The sequence below is a fragment of the Heloderma suspectum genome, chromosome 6 (assembly GCF_057233095.1).
Source record: "Heloderma suspectum isolate Gila_16-S chromosome 6, 16-S_ref, whole genome shotgun sequence".
Classification (NCBI taxonomy): Eukaryota; Metazoa; Chordata; class Lepidosauria; order Squamata; family Helodermatidae; genus Heloderma; species Heloderma suspectum.
In genome coordinates this window covers 105,589,265-105,613,326 of record NC_139463.1, presented here as the reverse complement: position 1 = coordinate 105,613,326, position 24,062 = coordinate 105,589,265, and the positions used below count along the sequence as shown (strand labels likewise).

Here is a 24,062-nt window from a genome sequence, read left to right as displayed (position 1 = left end):
TGCTAGAAAGAAACCTAACCTGAACCAGCACAGCCCTGCCGGACACAATTGGATTTGCTGCCGCAAGATATGGGCATGACCACAAAATGGCTTCTGGGGGGGTTTTAGGCAAATCCGCAGAGTGTCAATAGGTCTGTCTGTGGTTCTTAGCCTTGGCTGGTAAAAGGAACCCATCTTTTCAGGGGTAGGAGGTCACAGGATGCCAGCAGCTGGGGAACAACCGTGGGTGAAGGCGGTTCCTTCAATGTCCTGCTGGTGGGCTTCCTGGAAGCATCTGGGTGGTCGCTGTGCAGAGGTAAATTTTCACATGCGAGCATTTACCATGACAGCACCCCTAGCCACGCCCCCAAGCAGAGCCCCAAAATTCAGGCAGTTGCGTTGATCCACCTCACCAAACCAGTTCTAGCACTTTTCATCTCCACCAGGCGCAGGCCTTTTGTAAAGCTAATGGGCCTTGGATGCCCATTCAAGACCAAGGCACCCCAGAATATTTTACATAACAAGAAGGAAGAATACATGGTTGCTGAGAAAATCCATTTTCCCTCAGCTCTAGTGAGGATTGCAGGGAAGCTCAGAGAGAACAGGGAATTCTCTGGGTGGGATGGCAGATGACCTTAGCATCCCTGCTAGTTAAAAGGTGTCAGTGCTGCTGTAGGAAAACAGGATGCCGAACCAGGTGGCCTCTGGTCTGATCCAGCAGGTATGTTCTTATGTTGCCTTCCATTTGAGGACCACTCAGTCATCGCCACCACGTACATCATCACATGTATGTGTGCGTACACAGCAAGGGCGAGAGGTAAGCCCTAGGATCCATTGCTTCAAGTATGCATGCTTTTCCCCAAAGGTGCATTTTCATCTCTGGCATCATGAGGTTTATGTCGTGTTCTCAGGGCCATCCCAAGACATTCTGCTGCCTGAGGTAAAGGACAAGATGGCACACACACCCCTCCCCAGCCCATCTACAGAAACCGACTGGGCTGGCGGTGAATCGTACTTCAATATTGGTGGCAGGATTGTATCCTCCATGACACCTGAGAGAGATTAGGGGGGCCTACACAGCTGTGTGGCCTACACAGCTCTGTCCTTCAATGGGGGGACCAGCTGCAGAGGTCACGAGGAACAGCCTGGAGGCTGACACCACTCCCCCTGTCAGGGTGGACACTGAACCCATAGAACCTCAGAGCAGTTCTGATTCTGAGGAGGAGCAGCCGTCCGTGGGAGAGGAGCGCGCTCATCCCTCCCAGGCCCTGCAGCTGGCAGAGATTCCGCCTGCCAGCATTCCAGACATAGGTAGCAGTCCTGGGAATGAAAGAGCGCAGGAGGGCTGGCTGGATGCTCGACGCAGACACAAAGAGCAACTAGCTATGGAGGGCACGGAAAGGCGTAGCGCCCGTTTGGCACGCAAGCAACGGTCGCATCCAGAGGACCCAAGGGAAAAGGGGAGGGACTCTCCCTAGCTCATAAGTTCAGGGTCTGCAAGTGATTCTCGTTCAAATGGGAACCAACTGTTTCCAACCCAGGGCATAGATTACTCTACTGTTCATAGCTTAGTTGCTGGTGATAGAGTTATTAAGTTGTAAAAGGAATAAAGCCTTGAAAAGAATCCTTTGTCCGTGTCTGGAGTTGGCTACTGGAGTAGACTGAAAGATGCCGGCTAGGGCCCCCTGATCCCCCACCAGGATCACCTGAGGCAGTCGCTTCACGCTTCCTTATGGTAGGGCCGGCCCTGGCTGGTCCTGCTAGTGTCATTTACACGTGAAGCAGCCCTCAGAGGGAGCGAGGGGATCTTGCAGGATACCTATGGCATTACTTGCTGGTTAGATTACGCTTGGAGGGGTCCCCGAAGGCCTAACCAATAGCCACAAAAGTGATGTGTGTGTTTCTTGAGAGCCAGAACAAATCCCAACGTCTGGAGCTCTGGCTTGGGTGTGCGAGTACTGCTTTGTCATAGATATCAAAGAGAGGCACTTCCAAGGAGAGCTGGCAGCTTTTCTGGATGTTTTTTCTCTCTTTTTCAGATGATTTGGGGGGGGGGGTTCATTCCTGGACATACATTTTTTGGCAGTGGCCCACAGCACCATGGGACACATGCCAGAGCTGTACCACCAAACCATAGCCCTTATTGATGGCTCAGTGCTGTCACCTTGTGGCCATGCTACAACGTACAGGTTTTGTTGCCTCTAACCTGCCCACACATTTCTAGCCAGTCGTTCAGACAAGTCTTATTCCAAAGCACTGGTCCCCAGGGATAAAGAACAGGCTCCCTTTCTGCCAGGTCACTGTCATTCCCACATCCAATTAGGCCATAGCCTGCAGTTAAAGGCATCATACAAGTCAGTGCCACTCCAGGAGGGCCTCCGTTTAGGTCCCTACATTAAAGGTTCCATCTCCTGTTCAGCTCTCAGCTGTTTTCTCTCCCTTTCTGCAAAACCTCTTAAAGATTTTTAATTAGGGCCGGATTAACCCTTGTGTTAAGTGTGCTGTAAAATGGCCTCAACTGAGGACCATGATAAATGTGCTTTTGTGTGGAGACAGAGAGGAAAAAGAACCACAGCCCCTTAGGGCAGCTGTTGAATTTGCAGCCTGAGATTTGGGAGACAACAGCTTACTTTGCAAGATGCAGCGACAGCAGCTGTTAGTAAAGGGAGAGAAGGGAAAGAAGTCCCGGCCAGAAGTGATGACAGAAGGAGGGTGCCTTTCCCTCATGAGGAGGGTCACCGTGCACTGGATGGAAGAAGCCAGACAGGAAGAAGCAAATTAGCAAGCAAGCAGGGAGGAAAAGCAGAGAGGTTTGAACCAAGGGTCTCAAGGAAAGGATCACCAACTAGAAAGTTGGGCCTTAACAGGGATGGAGAAGGTGATCCATGTATATTAGCAAGGAGGCTATGTTCTGCAAGCACAGATACTGCCACCAGTCAAGTCCCTGCCTTCCCTCAATCCAAGGACAGCGAGTATGAAGGAGATACTCCCCTATCTGCCCATTCTGTCACAGGTGTAGTCCTTTCCATTTTCAAATTTGCATTCCTGGCTGCCGCTGAAACTCCCCAATCTGAAGCTGGTTCAAGGGGCTAGTCCCCTTGAGTAGTCAAGGGACTATGGCCCCATCCCTCCGGTCCACTGTGCAAGAGCCCTCTGCTGGAGCACCGGCCACTTCATGTCCAGTCTTTCAGCCATTATACAGACAGTGTTTTCAGATCTTTCTAGAAACCAAGGTGCCTCGAACAACACATCTACCAAATTGTAGTTTTGTCTCTTGTGGAAGGCCAACCGTAGGGCCTGAGAGTCTCGGGGTGCTTCCAGACGGAGGACTCCTAGTGCTACCAATCAGAAGGCCTTGTGCAGCAATTCCATCTTTTTGTCTGGAGAGTGCAATCCTATGGCCACTAGACAGTGTCTAGACAGCCACAGGATTTTTCGGTTTCTGGGAACCGAGCTCGGAGCTGGAAACAAAGCCCTATGAAGAGAGACTGAAAGAACTGGGCACGTTTAGCCTGGATAAGAGAAGACTGGGGAGATATGATAGCGCTCTTCAAGTACTTGAAAGGTTGTCACAGACAGGAAGGCCAGGATTTCTTCTCCATCATCCCAGAGTGCAGGACACGGAATAATGGGCTCAAGTTACAGGAAGCCAGATTCCAGCTGATCATCAGGAAAAACTTCCTATTAGAGCAATACAACAATGGAACCAATTACCTAGGGAGGTGGTGGGCTCTCCCACACTGGAGGCATTCAAGACGAGGCTGGACAGCCATCTGTCAGGGATGCTCTGACTTGGATTCCTGCATTGAGCAGGGGGTTGGACTCGATGGCCTTGTAGGCCCCTTCCAACCCTACTATTTTATGATTCTATGATTCTAACTGCACTCCCCACCCCCGCCCCCTCATAGGCGGTGTGGTTCTTCCCTGTCTCCGTGCTTGTAACCACAGTGCAGAGGAGATGAAAAGGGGGAGTTCCCAGGGACAGGGAGGGGTGGAAACTGTGGAAGCATCATTATGACACTTCCTATGCACTGTCAGGCCTCCCCCACAGCTCTGACGTCCCCAGCAAGCTGGCCCAAATCGGCTGTCTAACCACAAATGCAGGGCGGCCAGAGCGCGGCAGAGAAGATCCCCTCTGTGCCTCGCCCACCCTGCGTTGGATAGCTGGCTGCCTCCGAGACTATCCTGCTAGGATTGTGCCCTTAATGGATTTGCTGTGGTAAGAAAACAGACAGAAGTAGTGGGAAAACATGGGAGAGTTTGGGCATCCCTAAAATTTTGTGAATGAGGCCAGGCAATCGCAGTATGAAAGCCTTGTCTGGAAGCACCCTCTAAAATATTGCTGAGGATGACATTAATTACAAAAGCCCAGACTGGGAGGCCGGGTCTTTGGGGGTCCTTGACAGGGATTTTTTTTTTTTTAAAAAAATGATTCTTTTATTTTCGATAGTAAATCTTTTCCACTGTACCACCAAGTCCCCTCAAGTGCTTTTTATGGACATCATTTTCATATTATAATCATTTGTTTAATAAAAGGTCCCTGCCTGTAACAGACTTTGAATCTAAAGTAGACAATTCTAGAACACAAATATGGGAGAACAGGAGAGGGCCAAGACCAAAGGACCAATAAATACATTTGTCATCTTATAGAACTGAGAAACTACAACACCACCTTCCCACCTTGAAGCAAGCATAACGTTTAGTGGATAATTGACTTAATGCCAACCTGGGTTCCAGCCCCAATGTAAAATTTTGAATTAACTCTGTCACCTTTCTTCTTCCATACGTTGGCTGCCTGACCTCCTGGTCAGGGTGTCCATCTTGCCATCAAAACATGGCCTTGACGCCCAGGAACAGAAACGTGATCCAGCCAGGGAAGGTTCAATGACAAGGGGTTGCTTAAAACTCCCCACCCACTCTGTACCCATTTTCAGGTTTTCCTTGGGCGCTACCACCTCACTTCCATTCAACGTGGGTCATCTCTTTTTAAATTCCGAGGGGTGTCCCATGTCCAAACCTCCTCCTCCTCTCCTAGATGCTGAAACAGGACTTTGGACAGAGACCAAAGTCTGACAGTCTCTGGGAGAACTACAGGAAACAGTCAACCACTTTTGAAGGCTGAGGTAGCTGAGGGAAAATAGAAGGTTGAATGAAAAGGGGTAGGGACATCTTAATGTAGCTTTCCCCAACTTGAAGCCCTCCAGGTGTGTTGGACTACAACTCCCAGAAGCCCCCAGCCAGCTATGCTGGCTTCTGGGAGTTGTAGTCCCGATGCACGTGGAAGGTAACAGGTTGGGGCAAGGCTGTCTTAATGAGTGTAAACTGGGAAACCTACACGAACCACAGAGGAAACGACAAAGATGGTAACCCAAACTGGCAATCCCCTCCGCCAACAGCTGTCACCCTAGCAACCAACCGCCTCAGTAACCAAAATGTAAATCCCCTCCCGTTCGAGCTGCCAGCCCTTGCAACCAAGCCGGCTCCATAGCAACCAAGCCAAGTGGCCAGTTGCCTCCCTTCCTAGCAACGGCCAACTGCCCCTGAAGTTTCTAATCCTTTACACCGCCCCCTCTAGCACCCAACTGGCCTTCCCCCATCGCAGCAAAAAACCCCAACAACTTATATTCCTTTCCCAAGCCACTACTTGGTAACCAACCAGCCCTCGGCCCCATTACTCCCTTTGAACTCTCTGGCTCCAAGAAATACAGTCAGCCTTGTCAGCTTCTTCCATAGTAACCATCTGCACTTGGTGATTTTAATCCCCTTCCCGCTGGCAACTAACAGGCCCCAGTAATGCAAGAACCGTGCCATTCACTCTCCCAACCAAGGCCTAGTTCTCACTACTTGACCTGTTTCTGGGCTGTACCGTATCTGACCGCACGTGCGGGCTGAACATGACTATGTGCACCTCCATACAACCTTGCACACAGAAAGCTAACATGGCAGAAGGAAGGCTAGGACATTTTACCCTGACATCTAAGCCCTGCTCTCAGCTTCAGAATGAGGGGTGGCGGGAGGCACGGAGGCTTTCTGTCTCCAGAAAGCAAGTTCAATGATCATCGCAGGTGACAGACCAGACTAGGAACCCACGTGGTCATCAAGGGGCAGAACAGCTGTAAGGGGCAGGCGGGAGCAGGTGGCAACCTGAAAGTTGCCAGAGAAGCAAGGACTTGCAGTATATTGACATCTTATTCCAGCTGGGGCACTGTGTAAGCACAGAGCAACTGGACTCAAGAAACATCAAGAGACAAAGGGTGTGAAAGATCCATTTACGCTGACCATGTGTTACATTCCATACATCTATAAATGGATCTTTCGTGCCCTTGTAGTTGCTAAAGGCTGACGCGACGATACTGGAAGGATAGAAGCTCACTGCCTATAATGCAATGGACTGAAGACTTAACAGCGCTAGCAGCATTTGAAAGAGTCATATATAGGTGTCACTTGCAAATGGGGGTACACGGAAGGAGCCTTCTCGACGACTGTTGTACAATCGGGCGTACCCTGGTAACGGTGAATTGCGCCGGCTACTCCTTCTACCACCTGATCGAACCGCAGCTCGGTGGTGTGGCGGTGGCTACATTTTGGTAGAGCGGAGTTTGGTCTGGACACGACACCACCACGACTCGCAAATGGACCTATATTTGGATATCTGGCCTGCTTTTACTGAAGTTTATGTGTAGCTATCCTTTTTCTCTTTTTTTCTCCCCAGAATATTGTAATATTTGAAACTGAGGATTTTAGAATATGTTATATTTTTTAATATTTTGGTTTTGTTACGTTTGGTTGGTTGGTTGGTGAAAACTCACAATAAAAATTGATTAAAAAAAAGAAGAGACAAAGGGGTGATAACAGTTGTTAAAGGGAGGGAAGGAGATGTATTGCTACTGGATCTCAAAAAGATCAAACTTTGTTGATCGATCCAGGCGTTCGACTGGATCCTTTAATCCCCATCTCAGATCTCCGTTTAAACCAGGGCTGTTGAATCTCTTTCAGCCCAAGGGCAGAATTCCATTTCAGACAAGTTTGGGGGGGGGGGGGGGCTGCATTCCAGTGGTAGGTGGGGCCAAAGGCAAAAGGGGTGGGGCCAAAATCCCAGCCTATATTACCTTTAAAGCTCTTACTGCCAGGAGAGGCATTTTAACCCTTTAGAACGGGGGAAAATGTACAAAGGTCGGGAAGCCACCCAATGAACGCTGGTCGAGGGAAAGTGCGTTGGGCCAGGGGAAGGGGTGTGGCTGCTTGGGGAAACACTAGTGGGCTGAATCAGGACCCCAGATGCACTGGATTTGGCCCTCAGGCCTAATGAATGTGTTTAAATGAACCTGGTCTAAATGAACCCGTGGTCCCAGCCACAATGCAATTCTACTTAAGTAGTCTCTGCATGATGCAACTGGGAACCCTGCAGGTAGGCCAGAACCTTCCTCTCTGACATCCAGTTCTCTCTGGGGAAGAAACTGCTGTGTATGGAGAAGCATTCGGTTCAGTTCCTGGCATCTCCAGGCAGGGTGGGAGAGACTCCTGTCTGAAACCCTGGAGCCAGTTCTGAGCTAGATGGACTCAATATAAAGGCAGCTTCCTGTGTTGCTGGTGCCAGTGGAGGCTGGTGGCTCCGATGTCAGTGGGGTGCTTGCACCTTTAGAGTTCTAACTGGCTCTGACCAAAACCCGGAGCGGATTCACCACCCCACTGACATCGGAGCCACCAGCCTCCACTGGCTGGCGCTCTTCAGGTGGATCCTCTGTACCTTCAGACAGCACAGCTGGTGGTTCACAAAAGAGCAGGCCTGGCCCTGCTCCCACCTCTGTGTGTAGCATAAAAACACACGGGGGCTTCACATTGCTTCTTCCCCCTGCCCCCCGTACAGCCCCGTATAGCCCAGACCCAGTTGCATAGCCTGGATGCAGATTTACCATCTCTGCGCAGACTGGGCCTACATGTGACAACCTTCTCCAACCCAGGCCCTCCAGACATGCTGGACTACAACTCCCATCATCGGCACCATCTGTTGTGTAGTCCAACACATCCGGAGGGCCCTGGGTTGGGGAAGACTGGTGTAAAACAACGGCCAATCCATACCCCATCCTAGCAATGTCGGGCTTCCAAGCCAGCCAGTCCCCTCAGCTGATCAACGAGCGCGGATGTTTTCATGGACACAGCTATGAAGCCACTGTGCTTCTCCGTCCATCCGCTGTTACTCCTGTTCTGCCCTTCTTTAGCAGGACAATGACTGTCATCCAGTCTCTCGCCCTCCCATTCCGTTCGCCACCAACCCCGGGCACCGTTCTTCCATTACCATGGGAACCAGTCACTTGAGACGAAAGGTCCAAGCTCTGCCGCCCTCTTCCAACAACCAGCAATTGACTAAAACCTCCACTCTCTTAGTTACCTGGAAGACAACCCAGCATTCCTTTCCCAGTCATCTTAAGCAACCTGTCCCATGGTCTGGGTCCTTCTTTATGGAAAGACCCCAGTGAGCAAATGTACATTCGACTGCTCTACCGACTCAGTTCTTTTTCTCTGTTTATTGCCCGAGGAACCAAATTGGCCCTCTCTGAATTACCCTGGCAATCTGTTCACCCCTCTCCTTAGCAACTAATCACCCATGGTAACCAAACGACCCAATTCTGTTGCCCTGGCAACCGATGCATTGCCCTAGAATACCATTCCTCTGTGCCATTCCCCATCCCACAAATGGAATTAATTCTGATAACCAAACTCTTAGCATTACCCCCTGCAGTTCCCTAACCCATTTCACCCCTCGACAATTAACTGCCCCCAAAAAAGAGCCTCCAATCAACCTCTTTGCTTAGTGGTCAATAAACTCTGAATTATAAAATGATGAGTTCTTCGGTCACCTTGGTAACTGTTTCCCGCTCTAGCAACCATGAAGCCATGGCCAGTTCTTTCTCCTCAGGAGAAATGTCCTCCTGACAATCACGTCCCACAGTCGCAGGCATTGGCTAATCCCTTCCCAAGCAAGCGGTTGCTGCTGGCATCATTGCCCTTCCTCCTGACCATGCTTCTGACCTTTTATTCTACCCCCCACTGCCACCCCATAATCCTCATGGTGCGTGGGTCAATGCAAGATGGAGGAGGCAGCGGCAGCATGGATGACGTGAGGGAGGGTCCAGGTGATGTCGGTGACCCCTGAGGGGACAGGATTTGTTCCGAGTCCCCTTCGCCGTCGCTCGGCAGGCGGGCGAAAGCCGTCCAGATGCCTCGTGGGCGTGGCTTGTCTCCGGGGGCGGGCGCAGGGTCACCGTGTACCCGCTGGTGGCGAATGAGAGTGGAGGACCGGCCAAAACTCTTGCCGCAGCGGGCACAGCGGTACGGGCGGGCACCTGTGTGGGCCCGCTGGTGGACCGTGAGGTAGGAGCTGTCGCCGTAGCGCTTCCCGCAAACGTTGCACTTGAATGGCTTCTCGCCTGAGTGGATGATCTGGTGGCGGATGAGGTGGGAGCTCTCGGAGAAGGACTTGTCGCACTGCGTGCAGCGGTAGAGCTTGACGCCGGTGTGCGTGCGTTCGTGGCGCACCAGGTCCGACCGCTGCGAGAAGCTCTTTGTGCAAGACCGGCACCCAAATGGCCTCTCCCCTGTGTGCACCCGCTGGTGCCGGATCAGGTGCGAGCTCAGGGTGAACCGCTTCCCGCAGTCAGGGCAGTCAAAGGATCTCGGGGGGGCAGCACCCATGCGGTGGTAGCCCAGGCGACAGTGGCGGCTGCCCCAGGGCCGCCTCCCACGGGTGGCTTTCCCTCCCACAGCCTTGGCAGCGGTGCTGACGCTGCTACCTTGCAGGGCCTCGCAGGCTCCCTCCCAGTCCAGGACCGGCGGGGCGGCCACAGGGGGGTCCTCGGGGCCGGGGTCATCCCTTGCAACAGGGACTTCTTCCTCGTCTTCCTCTTCCCATTCTTCGTTCTCACTGGTTGTCCCATCATCTGGCGAGACACAGAGGTGAGAAAAGAAATGAGAATTAAGGTGTGATGATGTTGTTTTCAAAATGCATTATATATGAATTCCAGGGAGTTTATAGTCCACTTTTCTTTACTAAATAAATCCCAAAGCAGTTTACAACATAAAATCATGATAAAATACAATCAAAACAATCATTAAAACAATAAAATAATGATAAAAACAGTACAACCTCATTCAAATAACCAGGGGTACTTGCCAGTGCTTGTTGTTGTGTTATTATTTACACTCATGCATCACTTCCCACCGCAAAAAGCACTCTCCAAGTGGTTTACACGAATACAGAAATCCATAATTAATATAACAGGGGGAAACTCAATATAAGCCATAATCAGCACAATAATACAAATAAAAACAAAATTGATAAAAAATACAATACAAAAGTAATCATGTTATTTATGATGTCAGAACTTATGTAAATTATGTAAATTCATTGTATTTCGTGTTATTAGTATTGTACGCCGCCTAGAGTGGCTGGGTAACCGGCTAGATGGGTGGCTAATAATTCTAATAAATAAAAAACTTATTCTTTTAAAAGCTGTTTGATATTACCTCTGGCAAAATACGATGCAGACGTAAAAATATGAAATGAAATCCAGGTATCAGTTCAAGCCAAATAAAGCAGCAATCACTTCACGTAGCGCGCTTCTACTCACATTTAACACCGCGTATACGTTGACACATTTTCAAATGCCCTGCAGCCTTTCCACAGTCTTGGGTTCCCAGGCAGAGTACAACTGTAATTCCTATCATCCCCAAGCAACATGGCCAATGGTCAGAGGTAATGGGAGCTGTAGCCCGACAACCTGCTGCTCTAAGGGGGAACCACAACTCTCAGGGGTACCTTTTCCGAACCCCGCCCGGCAACATTACAACAAATAAATCTCGATGGCTGCGTGTGTGTTTTTCCTCCTTGTCAGGCACTTTGAATGCTGCTTTAACAGAAAAGTAGCAAAGAAATATTCAAGGTGGGTGTTCATCGACCCTTCCTGAACTTGAACCACTCACGTCGAAGTGGGGGAGGGACTCGCCATGGCACTGGGGTTCCTACTAGCAGGGCATGATGTTAGACAGAACCAAGGATGTTTTGCCATCAGAAAGCGCAATATTTAAAAACCAGTGGGAGGACACTTCAGCCTCCCAGGACACTCTCTCACTGTCCTTAAGGGTTCCCCATTTTTTCTGGGTCAGTGGGCCCATATGGACTTTTGAGAGAGTGTTGTAGGCACTCTTACAAAATGGCTGCCATGGGGTGGCTTGCCCTTTCATAAAATGGGTACCGTGGTGGGCACAGCCGGCCACAAAACATTTCCCAGAAGGCAAACGGGTGAGACCAAAAGAAAAGTAACTCGCCCACGTACAAGACAGAGGTGGGGATCTGACCTCCCAAACACAAAACCGCTCTTCTGAACCCGAATAAAGATGGTGCTGGAGGTCGGCCCTTCACTTTGCAGCACACCAAAGTCCCAGTTCATTTTAACTCAATAAATAAAATAAAATCAGGAGGGGCAGGGAGGCTGGTAGGCACCAAGAGAACATGGGGACATAGGAAGCTGCCTTCTCCTGAGTCAGCTCTCCAGCTCATCAGCTCTCCAGCCCAGGCCCCTTTTGAGGGAGGGCGTGGACAGTTAGTGGTGGCGTTGGGAATGCATGAACATAGAAAGCCGCCTTATCCAGACTCAGAGTCTGGGTCCATCTAGCCCAGTATTGTCAGCACTGACTGGCAGCAGCCCTCCAGGACTTCAGGCAGGAATTTTTCCACCCCTTCCTGGAGATGCCGGGGATCGAACCCGAGACTTTCTGCATGCAAAGCTGGTGCTCTACATTGGTTGAAGACCCTAGCCTTAAAGTGACCACTGAGGGGCGAAGAAACTTCAATGGGAGATTAGAGTGAGAGGCTGCCAAGTTATTTATTTATTTAGGGTGCAATCCTATGGCCGCTAGTCAGCGGCTAGACAGCCACAGGATAGGTCAGTTCCCTGAGAACCAACCTCCACCCCCTCCTGTGCTGCCTCTGAGGCAGCACGGATCGCCCTGCACTCTGCACTCGTAACAGCAGCAAGAACAGGGTGTTCCTGGGGCGGGGCGGGGCGGGCGGAAGTGCATTTCTGACACTTCCTATGTCAGAAATGTCAGAATATCTGGCATCCACCCCCCACCCTGCTCCAACTTCCCGCAGCTAGACAGACGAAATCGGCTGTCTAGCCGCACATGAAGGGCAGCTGAAGTGTGGAGGGGACGATCCCCTCCGCGCTGCTCCTGCCCTGCATTGGATAGGTGGTCGCCTTCGAGTTCGGAGGCGGCCGCCTATCCCAATAGGATTGCGCCCTCCATTAATTAATTTTATACCACCCAATAGCCGAAGCTCTCTGGGTAGTTCACAAAATTAAAACCACAAAAGAACAACAGAAAATACAATATGAAATATAATAGATTAAAATCACAGAATAAAAATACAACCAGAGTAAAACCTAGCAGCAGTACAGAGATTTAAAACGCAGTAACGTCTGTAAACCGGCCAGAGAGCTTTGGCTATGGGGTGGTACAGAAATGATGGTGATAACAACAACAACAACAGAAGATTTAAGACAGCAGAGCTAAAAAAACTGGAATGCTAACATCAACAGGTTTAATTCTGTCACTGTAGATTTGAATCAGGATGAAGTATTTTTTTTTTATCACGATACATGTGTGAGTTGACATACCTAGTGCTAGGATGTCTGTGTTGTCAGCAGCAGCTGCACTGCTAATAATGTGATGGTCACTTTTTGCACGGAATTTCCTTCTAACCACCCTGTTTACAATCCCCCCCTCCAACTCCACTCCATCACCATATACACCAGGGGTCCCCAATCTTTTTGACCCGAGGGAACATCTGGGAATTTGAGAAACTGCTGGGGGAACCACCACAAAATGCCTCATCAGTGGCTTGCTGCTTTGGCATCTACCTGTCAGGTCTATGGATCTTAGGCTGCGTCTTATTCAGCCCCAATTTTTTTGAGACCCTGCAACGTCTCTTTAACAAGGTATTGTCTAACTCAGTGAATTGCTAGCAGTGCAACACAGCTAATGCTTCTTTTAAATTTATGTCTTGGCAATGTCCAGTACTTCTTTTGCCGAGAGGTTATTACACAGATAAATTTTGTACTGGAACAGCCTTAAATATTCACTGATGTAAAAGCTCTTTTAAATTATTTACCTGCTTCGTGGAAATTAACACATGGTCAGCGTAAATGGATTCTCCATGCCCTCTAGACAGCTAAAAGACTGGTATTACAACATTGCAGGGATAAACACTCACCTCCAATAAAGCACTGGACTGAGGACCTTACAACGCTTTCAATATTTGAACAGGTGGCATATAGTTGCCGCCTTTAGTGCACAATCCTATTGGGATAATCGGCCGCCTCTAAACTCAGAGGCGGCCAACTATCCAATTCAGGGCAGGAGCAGCGCGGAGGGGATCCACACTCGGGCCACTCTGCGTTTGCAGCTAGACAGCCAATTTGGGCTGTCTAGCTGGGGGCTTTGAAGCAGGGGGCGGGCTGGACGATGCATAGGAAACATCGTAACGATGCTTCCGCAGTCTTCTCCCCTTCCCACCCCTGGGAACACCCCCCTTTTCGCCTGCACTACAGCTACGAATGCAGAGAGGGGAAGAACCGTGCCCCCTACGAGGCAGCGGGGAGGGGGAAGGGAGCGTGGTTTCTGGGAACCGAGCTCAGAGCCCTGGCTGAATTCCCAGAAACCAAAAAATCCTATGGCCATCTAGACACTGTCTAGTGGCCACATGATTGCTCTCTTAAATGGATACATATTTGGATATTTGGTCCACTTTTGTTGAAGCCTAAGTATAATGGCTAGAAAACTGTAATGATTTCATACAAATCCATGTATGTATATTTAAAAGGGGAGGGGGGAAAAAAATAAATGCGGACATCCATGAGCACCACACTGGGGACCTCTTTGCAGGCGCCGCATTAGGGACCCCTGATATATACTGTATAGGAACTTGAAACTCTCCATAGTACTCCACAGTATATGAAGTGGGCTCTAGTCCACAAAAGCTTATGCCAGGATAAATGTGTTAGGCTTTAAGGTGCCACAAGTCTCTTGGTTGTAAAGGATGTCCCCACAGCAGGGCTGTGCCACATGTGGATTGCATGTGGCTCCCCACCGCTCCCAAATAAAAAATATATAATGAGTGGCTATGGAGCACTAAAAGGGTCAAATTTAGCTTTATAGCAAACTAAATGTTGCCCTTTTAGCACTACTCAGTGCTATACAGCAGTTTGCTCTGAATTTTGGTAGCAAAATGCCTTTTTTTAAAAAATCCCCCCTTCCCACTGTGGCCCATACAGTGTGGGGGTGCCCAGAGTGGAAAATGGCCCTGGACCACATTCAGTTGCCCTCCCTGGGCCTATGCTAGCCTTGCCCTGCTCTGAGACAGTTTTCCTGCTTCCTCACCTGTATGGGCATCTCTTGTGCTTTCCCTTTCTTCTGGTCCTTGCTGTAGGTCCTGGTTTGGGACTTGTGGTTCTTCCCTTTGCTCCATCCAGGATATCATGTTGGGCTTAACTATGGGGGAATCCTGCCCGTGAGAGGGGAAAACAGACAGTGAAAGCTTACGCCGAAGTACATTAGGTCTTGCTCTCCAAGCATCTCTAACTGCCCAGTATCCGAGGCGGGATGCAGAAACGTGTGGACCATTATGTCAAGAAGGCAGCTCTTAAAAAAAAAAAAAGTAGCTTCTTTTGACTAGCTGGCTTTCTAATCTCACCCTTTTGTGGCACTGGAGTCTGTAACAAAAAATTGTTTGGGACCTGGGGGTGAGCAGATCTTGCGATTCCAACATTAGAAACACTTCTTGTTCATGTATCTGTTCTTCCCTTTCGTTAGCAAGCAATGGCCCAGGCTGGACATAACTGAACTAACTGGAGCTTACTTCTGAGGAAACTCAAGACGGAGCTGTGCTGCATGAGCACAACCCATGAGCTAGGGAGTCTTCGTCTCAAATCTCAGTCTCATGAACATACCGCCTGACCTTTGGCGAGCCAATATCTTCTCTCCCTCGACCCCCCAGTCTGCAGCGGGGAATAACAAGCGAGACCTTCAGCAAAAGGTCTCGCCTCCTGACAGGAGTGTCCCTGTTCAGGGTTCCTGGCAGTCCAGCCATGCCTTCCGCCACGAGACCATGTCCCCAACCTGACACCCTCCAGATGTGCTCGACCACAGTTCTCATTATCCCCAGTCAGCGAGGCCATTAGCAGGTTGGGGAAGGCTGCTTGCTACAAGTTATTCAGTAAACGAAAAAACCGATGGTTTACCCCACAAAAAGGTTAAGGCTATATAGCTTTCAATCAAGCACCAGCTCAGGTTCACAAAGTGCAAATGAAATTCTCTTTCTCCCAAAGCAGATCAACAGTGTGGACAGGATGGAGAATATGATATGCAGATGTGATTACAGGGTTGTGGAAAACTGAGGACGGACAACTTAAGGGCACCTACTTCTCTCTTTTCATAGAATAGTAGGGGTTGGAAGGCCTATAGATGGCCTATAGACCATCGAGTCCACCCCCTGCTCAATGCAGGAGTCCAAGGCAAAGCATCCCTGACAGATGGCTGCCCAGCCTTGTCTTGAATGTCTCCAGAGTGGGAGAGCCCACCACCTCCCTAGGTAATTGGTTCCATTGTTGCATTGCTCTAACAGTCAGGAAGTTTTCCCTGATGTTCAGCTGGAATCTGGCTTCCTGTAACTTGAGCCCATTGTTCCGTGTCCTGCACTCTGGGATGATCGAGAAGAGATCCTGGCCTTCCTGTCTGTGACAACCTTTCAAGTACTTGAAGAGCGCTATCATATCTCCCCTCAGTCTTCTCTTCTCAAGGCTAAACATGCCCAGTTCTTTCAGTCTCTCCTCATAGGGCTTTTTTTTAGAGCAGCCTAAATTTCATAGCTTTGTGTAACAGATGTAATATTAGGCAGTTGTCAGCCAAGCCAGTGACAACCAGAATATTGCACCATGTCAACATCCCTCTGCCAGCAGGAAGTCTGCCTGTGCCTTTCATGGGTTCTTTCTCCTGGGGCAGAGCTATCTATAGCCTCCCCTCTTCGGCAACGAGAAAATAAGCCCTTGAAAAGTAGACATCTGGCTGGTGACGGCCAGTGCAATCCTTACTTTAAAGACTTTTTCCTGCTCTGGCTGATAACAGTGATTCCCCCTCCCACTGAAGGGGGGGGGACCCTTTGGAAGCAAGGATCACGCTGGGGACACATACGAGGCCAGTCTTCCCGTTCTTTCCCAGCAGACACTCAGCACGATGTGGCAATTGAGCATGCTTCCTCCTCACTGGGCTGTTTTGGAGTAGGGTGGCTCCCTTAGTTCTTAAAAAACTTCTGAGAGGGTACTTTTGCAAACCTCAGGATTCGGCCAAGCACGCCAATACCTTCCTCTTGTTTCTCAGTGACTCCATGTGGTCAGCACTCACCAACGGAGACTACTAGAGGGAGTGCTGCTGACCTGCATTGCACAGTTGTTGCTAAGAATATTGGGTTGGCTCCAGATTTAGTCATACTTAGAGAAGACCCATTGAAACCAATGGGAATTAAGTGAGTCATGAGTAACTTAAATCCCACTGATTTCAATGGGTTTACTCTAAGGGGCCATCTACGTGGCACCACGTTCAACCTTCACTCTGTCGTAACTGCGCAGTATTGCAGCGGCGAATTACTCCCTGGTGAGGGACCAGGCGATTTACTGCGGACTTCTCCAGCAGGGAAATTTGCTGTGCCCTGACACATTGCCGTTGATGCAAAGCAAACTCTGGCAGTCACGCTGCTCTTTCCCCCGCATCTAGTATCTAAATTCACAGCTGCGCAGCTACGTGAGGAGGTGGGGTGCGACCTTTCTCATTTTCAGTTGCTCTTTTTTGTATTTTAGGGGTGCTTCTGTGTCCTTTGGTTCCTCTGGTAAGATGTGGGTAGTCTGCTCCTTTGTTACCATGCCAACTGATTGTACGCAATCACAGCGGCAGTCCTCCAGTCCCGCACTCTCGGGGCGTGCCCACGCGAGAGGGACGTGCCCACCCATCATTCCAGAATGGATCCCTCGGAGCTTTGGGTATACCTCTCTGCAATCTTGGCTGTCCTGGGAACATTGTGGGTCTTTACAAAGTATTTCTGGACTTTGACTCTCGAGATGCTAGGCAGAGGAGGGCAAAAGTATTGCTGTGCCAAAGGCAGAGGCAGAGTTCCTCCTTTCTGGCCACCAACAAGTACAAACAGATAGCATCGCTTTATGGACCTCCGGCCACAGGAGTGCGTCCATGGAAAGGGCGGCGGCAGTGCTTCCCAAAGAGTCGTGATTGGTGGGACAACTCTGTGCTTAAAGAATGGGAAGATGAGCAGTGGATCACCCGTTTCCAAATGTCCGGGGCAACTTCATTCCAGATTGCAGACAATCTGCAGACCATCTTGAAGCGGCAAACCACTAACATGCGGGAGCCCATCCCAGTCTTGAAAAGGGTGGCAATCTGCCTATGGCGCCTGGCCAACGTGTGTTTACCGCACTGTAGCAGAGCGGCTTGAAGTAGGCAGAACCGCTGCTGTGATTGTGGTCGAAGCCTGCCTTGCCACGGTGCATCTACTGCTGCGTCGAACAGTGAAAGTCGGTGATGTTGCCAGTGTAAGTGCCTGTTTTTCTTGTTCTTTGAGTTTCCAACTGCTCTGTGTGTTCATTTCCTTTGTTGTGCGTTTATATGGTCTGTCTCTGCAACTCTGTTCGGCTAATGCATAAGTAATTGCCCCACACTTCATTCCAATAACAATTCGAAGATGTCCATGTCTTATTCCCAAGAACAAATATGTAGCCTTTTGCCGTGATGTCTTTTTTGGGGTGGATGCAGCACAAGCTGTACCTACGTACGCCCTCCTATTTCTTAAATTAATCGTGGGCAATCCCTCTGTGTGTTGTACTGGTGCATGTGGTCACTCCAACATTTTTCTGCATTTGTGTGAACAATACAAATACTTTGAAAAACTGTCCTGTCTTCCTTGCCCTTTTCCTGCGTTTTCAGTTTGCTAGTCCACCATTACATTGATTTCCTCAGAGTAAAGCCACTCTGGGAGCTTCCCATATGGTTGTTACTGTCATTTCAATAACATCTAGTGAAACCAAGTCCCATATGCTCTTCCCTTTCCCACCTAGCCAACCCATGTGTTATGTGTTGCGCAGTTCTTTAAGTCTCATCCAGAATACGGTATCACTGTATGAGTTAATATTGGAGAACGTACTGGAGTGAGACAACAGCCTTGTACCGTCTTAATAGTTTGTTCCCAGATTTCAGCATACAGCGTTTTCATTTGTACTCTCTTTGTTCTATTATAATCATAGAATCGTAGACTAATAGAATAGTAGGGTCGGAAGGGGCCTACAAGGCCATCAAGTCCAACCCCCTGCTCAATGCAGGAATCCAGTCACAGCATCCTTGACAGATGGCTGTCCAACCTCGTCTTGAATGCCTCCAGTGTGCAGGAGCCCACTGCTGAATAGGAGTTCTCCCACTGACCAAATCTGGATCCAACCCACATAGTAAACATATGAAATGCTATAAACATCTAAAAATGTATAATAATAAAATAACGTAATTGACGATGGTGATGATCATAACCATTTCTTCTTCTTCTTCTTCTATTATTATTATTATTATTATTATTATCATTATCATTATTATTTCCTTGTCATAAAGGGCTGGTCTACATAGACAGCAAAATGAAATGGTAGAATCTGGATGTGGTAGAGTGGACTGTACCACTTCAGACTGTGAGGGCGGGGATGCCATTTTTAATGCTCTTCATGTACATACAGAATCACTGCAAGTAGAAAAATGAGGGACATAAGCACGTTATAAGCACGTAACGGACAAGGGTTGTATTCCTGGTGAGTACCTGTGTGCTAGTATTCTATTTACAGGGAGCTCGGGGGGTTGTTTTTGTTTGTTTCACAGGGGAGCATTCAGAAATGCAATTCCCCCACTTGTAACAGGGAGTGACATGTTCACCCTGCCACCTCTTTCTGCTGCGTGTATAGAACAGGCCAACCAGAAGAAATGTATTGCACTTTCTCTGAACGGCCCAGAAGAAAAAAGACACACATTTGAAACCTCAGATAAATCAATCCAGTTTCTGGTCCACACAACAGAAATCAGAGTATTTAAGAACAGGCAAAGAAAAAAAAAGCATGCATTTCCAAAAAGGACTGCCGCATTTGCAACAGCAGCTATTAAACTGTTGTGTAGTGTGGTGCAGTGGATAGAGTGTTGGACTGGGACTTGGGAGATCTGGGTTCTAATCCCCACTTGGCCATAAAGCTCACTGGGTGACTTTGGGCCAGTCACTGACTCTCAGTCTAACCTACCTCACAAGGTGGCTGTGAGCATAAAATGGAGAGGAAGAGAATCATAAACACTGCCTTGGGTTCCTTTGCAAGGGGAAAAAAGACAGGACAGAAATGTAATAATAAATAATAACGAACATAAAATAAATTGTTCCCACCCTTAGAACTAGCATCCAGTGAGACTAGGCACCTGCTTGTGCCGTGCTGTCATTTCAATACGCTCAGGTGCGTTCAGTGGAGATTTGGCTCCTTACCCAATGAGATGACGTCTCCATAATTCTCCTGCATGACGTCCCTGTAGAGCTCCTTCTGCCGTTCGCCCAGAACACCCCACTCTTCCATGGCAGGCCCCTCTGCCCCTGTAACGACACAGGATCTAAAACCACATACAAAATCCATCATGGCTCTCTGTTCCTTGGAAGGGCTCACTGGAAGCTCCCATGTTTTGCATGTTGGAGGCCCTGGGTTCAATCCCCAGCACCTGCACTTGAAAAAGGATCAAGTAGCAAGTGCGGGAGAAGACCTCCGGGGACCCCAGAGAGCTGCTGCTATTCAGAGGAGGCAAGACTGGGACTGATGGCCCGATGGTCTGACATAGCATAAGGTGGACATATGTTCGTATATGTTCTTACTGCCCCTTAACCTTCAGTGAATTCCAGCCCTCCCTCACCACGGGCTGCACAACAACAATAATTTCAAAATCTGCATCCAAAATAAAGTTTGCAAACAAATTCAAATATTTAAAAAATTGTCCAACTGGTTCTAATGGAAGAATCTGATTTTGAATTTGGGGTAAAATTCCCACTGTTCCTACTATATTTTGAATGCCACCCACATATTCACATAAAGAAGGAGGCTGCGTTTGTATCCCAATCATTTATTTATTTATTTATTTGATTGACTGATTGACTAGCCACCCATCTGGCCGGCTACCCGGCCACTCGTACAATACTAATAACAAATTTATACAATCAACTGAAGAACAACAACAACAACAACAACAACGTAACAAAACCACACTGCTCTAAAAAAAAGTTACCCACCCCAAATGCCCACCTGAACAGCCAGGTTTTTAAAGCCCGGCAGAAGCTCATCAAAGCTCATCAAAGTCATTCACCCAAGGAGTGATTCACATGGATTCTCCCCCGCCCCCAACACACACACTCCTTTCATCCACATCACAACCCTGTAAGGTAGCCTATGATGACAGAATGACTGGCCAAAAGTCACTGAGACCAGGGATTTTGCAGTCTCCAAAATAAAAAGTACACCTCAGTGGCTATCCCATGTTGGCTCTATAGAGCATTGCCTTCCCTCCAGATGTGTTGGACTGCAACTCCCATCATTCCCAGCCAGCATGGCCAACACATCTGGAGGGTACCAGGTTGGGGAAGGCTGCTGTAGAGTAATGCCTGTTTATGGTTGGGTGTTAATCAAGCATAGCCAGAGCAGAGGGTATAATATTGCCCTAAGCCAGGGGTGAACAATTTGTGGCCCTCCAGATGTTTCCGCCTACAACTCCAATGATCCCTTGCCATTGGCTATGCTGGCTAGGGCTGATGGGAGTTGCAGGAGAAAACGTTTGGAAGGCCATAAGTTGCCCACCCCACCCTAAGTAAACAGAGATCTTCCAGTTAAGAATGTCAACATCCAAACATTTGTGTGTGTTTGGGGGGGGGGGAGATAAACGCATGATCATACAGAGTGGGTCACAAAACCGCCTTGCACCAAGTCAAGTTGCTGGGTTTAACAGAGTTGGGCATACTTTAGGCTCACAGGGTCCATTTTGTATTTTACTAGACCCCCAAGGTCCACCCAAATAGCAAAAGAATGGAGCAGGGCATGGTGGTGGTGGTGGACAGATACTTAGAAGTAGGGAACAGAGTGTCTCTGAACACATGCTAGGCGCAGGAATTATCTTCAGGAGCTCACACAATTCTTTCAGGCAAAACCCCAGCAGTGGGCAGGGCCAGACCCCAAAGTGGGCGGGGCTACAGATGTGAACTCTGACCTGGGTTCAGTACCCAACGGGGGGGGGGGGGGGAGTGGGATTTACATCCAAGCATGCTCCTTCCCGACATTGCCAACATTCGCTGGATCATGGAGAAAACAAGAGAATTCCAGAAAAATGTCTATTTCTGCCTCACTGACTATGCTAAAGCCTTTGATTGTGTGGATCACAACAAACTGTGGCAAATTCTTAAAGAGATGGGAGTACCAGACCACCTTACCTGTCTCCTGAGAAACCTGTATGAGGGTCAAGAAGCAACAGTAAGAACCGGCCATGGAACAACCGATTGGTTCAAAATTGGGAAAGGAGTACGACAAGGCTGCATATTGTCGCCCTGCTTATTTAACTTATATGCAGACTACATCATGAGAAACGCCGGGTTGGAATCACAGGTCGGAATTAAGATTGCCGGGAGAATTATCAACAACCTCAGATACGCAGACGATACCACCCTAATAGCAGAAAGCGAAGAGGATCTAAACAGCCTCTTGTTGAGGGTGAAAGTGGAGAGTGCAAAAGCTGGTTTGAAACTCAACATTAACAAAACTAAGATCCTGGCATGTGGCCCCATCACTTCCTGGCATATAGAAGGGGAAGAAATGGAAGCAGTGACAGATTTTATTTTCTTGGGCTCCAAGATCACCACAGACAGGGACTGTAGCCATGAAATTAAAAGACGCTTGGTCCTTGGGAGGAAACCTATGGCAAACCTAGACAGCACAGTAAGAAGCAGAGACATCACCTTGCCGACAAAGATTCTTATAATCAATGCTATGGTTTTCCCAGTAGCTCACAGTATGGCTGTGAGAGCTGGACTGTAAGGAAGGCTGAGCACCGAAGAATTGATGCTTTCGAACTGTGGTGCTGGGGAAGACTCTTACGAGTCCCTTGGACTGCAAGGAGCTCAAATCAGTCCATCCTAAAGGAAATCAACCCTGACTGCTCATTGGAAGGACAGATACTGAAGCTGAAGCTCAAATATTTTGGCCACCTAATGCAAATATAGCATCACCAATGCAATGAATATGGACTTGAGCACACTCCGGGAGAGAGCGCAGGACAGGAAGGCCTGGTGTGCTATGGTCCATGGGGTCACGAAGAGTCGGACACGACTGAACAACAATAACAACAACATGCTCATTCCCCAGCTGGTGCAAGGTTCTCCCCAGCTGGGGGACAGAGGAGGACACAGTAAATAATAGCAGTAACCTGGAGCAGTCGGGTGAAGGGGTGTGGCTTGAGCTAATGGGGCATGGCCTGGGGAAAGTCCAGGAGTCTGGATTGAAGGCCTGGAGGTCTACATTTGGCCCATGGGCCAGACATTCCTGAACCCTGCCTTAAATGAAAGGTGAAAGCAAAATTCATTGAGGAGGGGGGTTGGGTAGGCACAAAGATGTTCACCCAAGATCAGATCCTCTTATTCCAGATTAAGGCTGCAATCCTATTCCACTTTACCTGAGAGTATATTCCACTAAACTCAAAGGGGATTACTTCTGAGTAGGTATATACAGGACTGCACTGTAATTCATCTAGCGTAACTACCACCATACTGGCAATAGCTGAAGTGGCTTAGAATCCTGGCCCCTCTCAGAAAGAAAGACATCCACCCCTTAACCCCCACCCTGGCTGTGAACACAAACAGGGGCTTAAAGCAGCAGCTAATCTGTGTAGAGCTGACTTTGCACCCTGAGAAGGTCTTTGGGGAGCTGTCAGTGCGGCTGTTGCATCAGAGAGAGAAGAAACAAAGAAGTAATCAAAGTAAAACAAGAAAGAAAGTCTTGACAGAATAGGAAGAGAAAGGGGAGGGTGTTAACTGATAGAAAAGGGCAGAGTGGGGATGGTTATGTGAGAGCTGCTGCAGTCAGAGCTGCCTTCCCCAACCTGGTGCCCTCCAGATGTGTGGGGCTGGCTGGGAATGATTGGAAGTTGAAACCCAACACATCTGGTGGGCGCCAGGTTGGGGAAGACTGGGTTGGAGTGTCAGCCGAGGATCAGGGAGACCTGGGTTCAAATCCTCACTCAGCTATGAAGCTCATTGGGTGATCGTGACCCACTCACGGTCTTTCAGCCTAACCTACCTCACAGGTTTGTTATGAGGATAAAATATGTTTGCACGTATGCCACTTTGAGCTTCCCAGCAATAGGGGAAGATAAAAACATTAATAATATTATTAATAATAATAATAATAATAATACAAAGAAGAAACAATTGCAGAGGGGGAGGCATGTCACCACCCATTGGTGCCAGCTTCATGGAAGTCAATAACTAACTGGCAGAGGCTTTCATAAAGGGGGTGTGTGGCCAGGACAGCCCCACCATCAGATGGAAGGGAGATCTGGGGGGGGGGGGGGCACAGACAGCGAAGAAGAGGCAAAGAGAGCCCCTTCTCTGTCTTCCCCCTCCCCCTCCGAAGCCTCCCTTCCACCGGACGGTGGGGCTGTCCCGTGCGCGCCCCCCCCCCTTTCTGAAAGTCTCCGCCAGGTATTCCTGGCTCACGTTTCCATGAAGCTGGCAACAACCACAGCCGCTCCTGCCTGTAGGGCTGAAAGAGCCCGGCCGTCTGAGTCGCAGCTGGCGGCGGCATCCCCGAAGACCCCTCCTGAAGCCCGCCGGGCGAGGGGGATCCTACCGGGTTGCGACCGCTCTCCCTGTGCCCCCGCCTGGGGCAGCTGATCCGGGATCTCCCCGTCCCTCGACGGGTCCAGCG

The 24,062-nt window shown here is 49.1% G+C and overlaps 1 protein-coding gene across 6 annotated transcripts; it reads right to left on the bottom strand.

The window, feature by feature from the left end:
• On the bottom strand, window positions 1–24,062 carry LOC146342278 (uncharacterized). Of its 6 annotated transcripts, none has more exons than XR_014783940.1 (3): window positions 19,598–22,287; window positions 8,838–9,917; window positions 1–3,660 (listed from the first exon to the last, which is right to left on the bottom strand). XR_014783940.1 is itself a non-coding variant. In XM_084806067.1 (3 exons), exons 2-3 carry the CDS (start codon window positions 19,683–19,685, stop codon window positions 9,013–9,015), a joined length of 993 nt encoding a protein of 330 aa, XP_084662193.1. In that variant the 5' UTR covers window positions 19,686–19,702; window positions 23,985–24,062; the 3' UTR covers window positions 4,406–9,012. The 6 variants fall into 6 exon arrangements, 4 of the variants coding, with proteins under 4 accessions (XP_084662193.1, XP_084662194.1, XP_084662192.1 ...); XM_084806067.1 differs by lacking the exon at window positions 1–3,660 and adding an exon at window positions 23,985–24,062 and having other exon boundaries at window positions 4,406–9,917; window positions 19,598–19,702; XM_084806068.1 differs by lacking the exon at window positions 1–3,660 and adding an exon at window positions 23,985–24,047 and having other exon boundaries at window positions 4,406–9,917; window positions 19,598–19,719.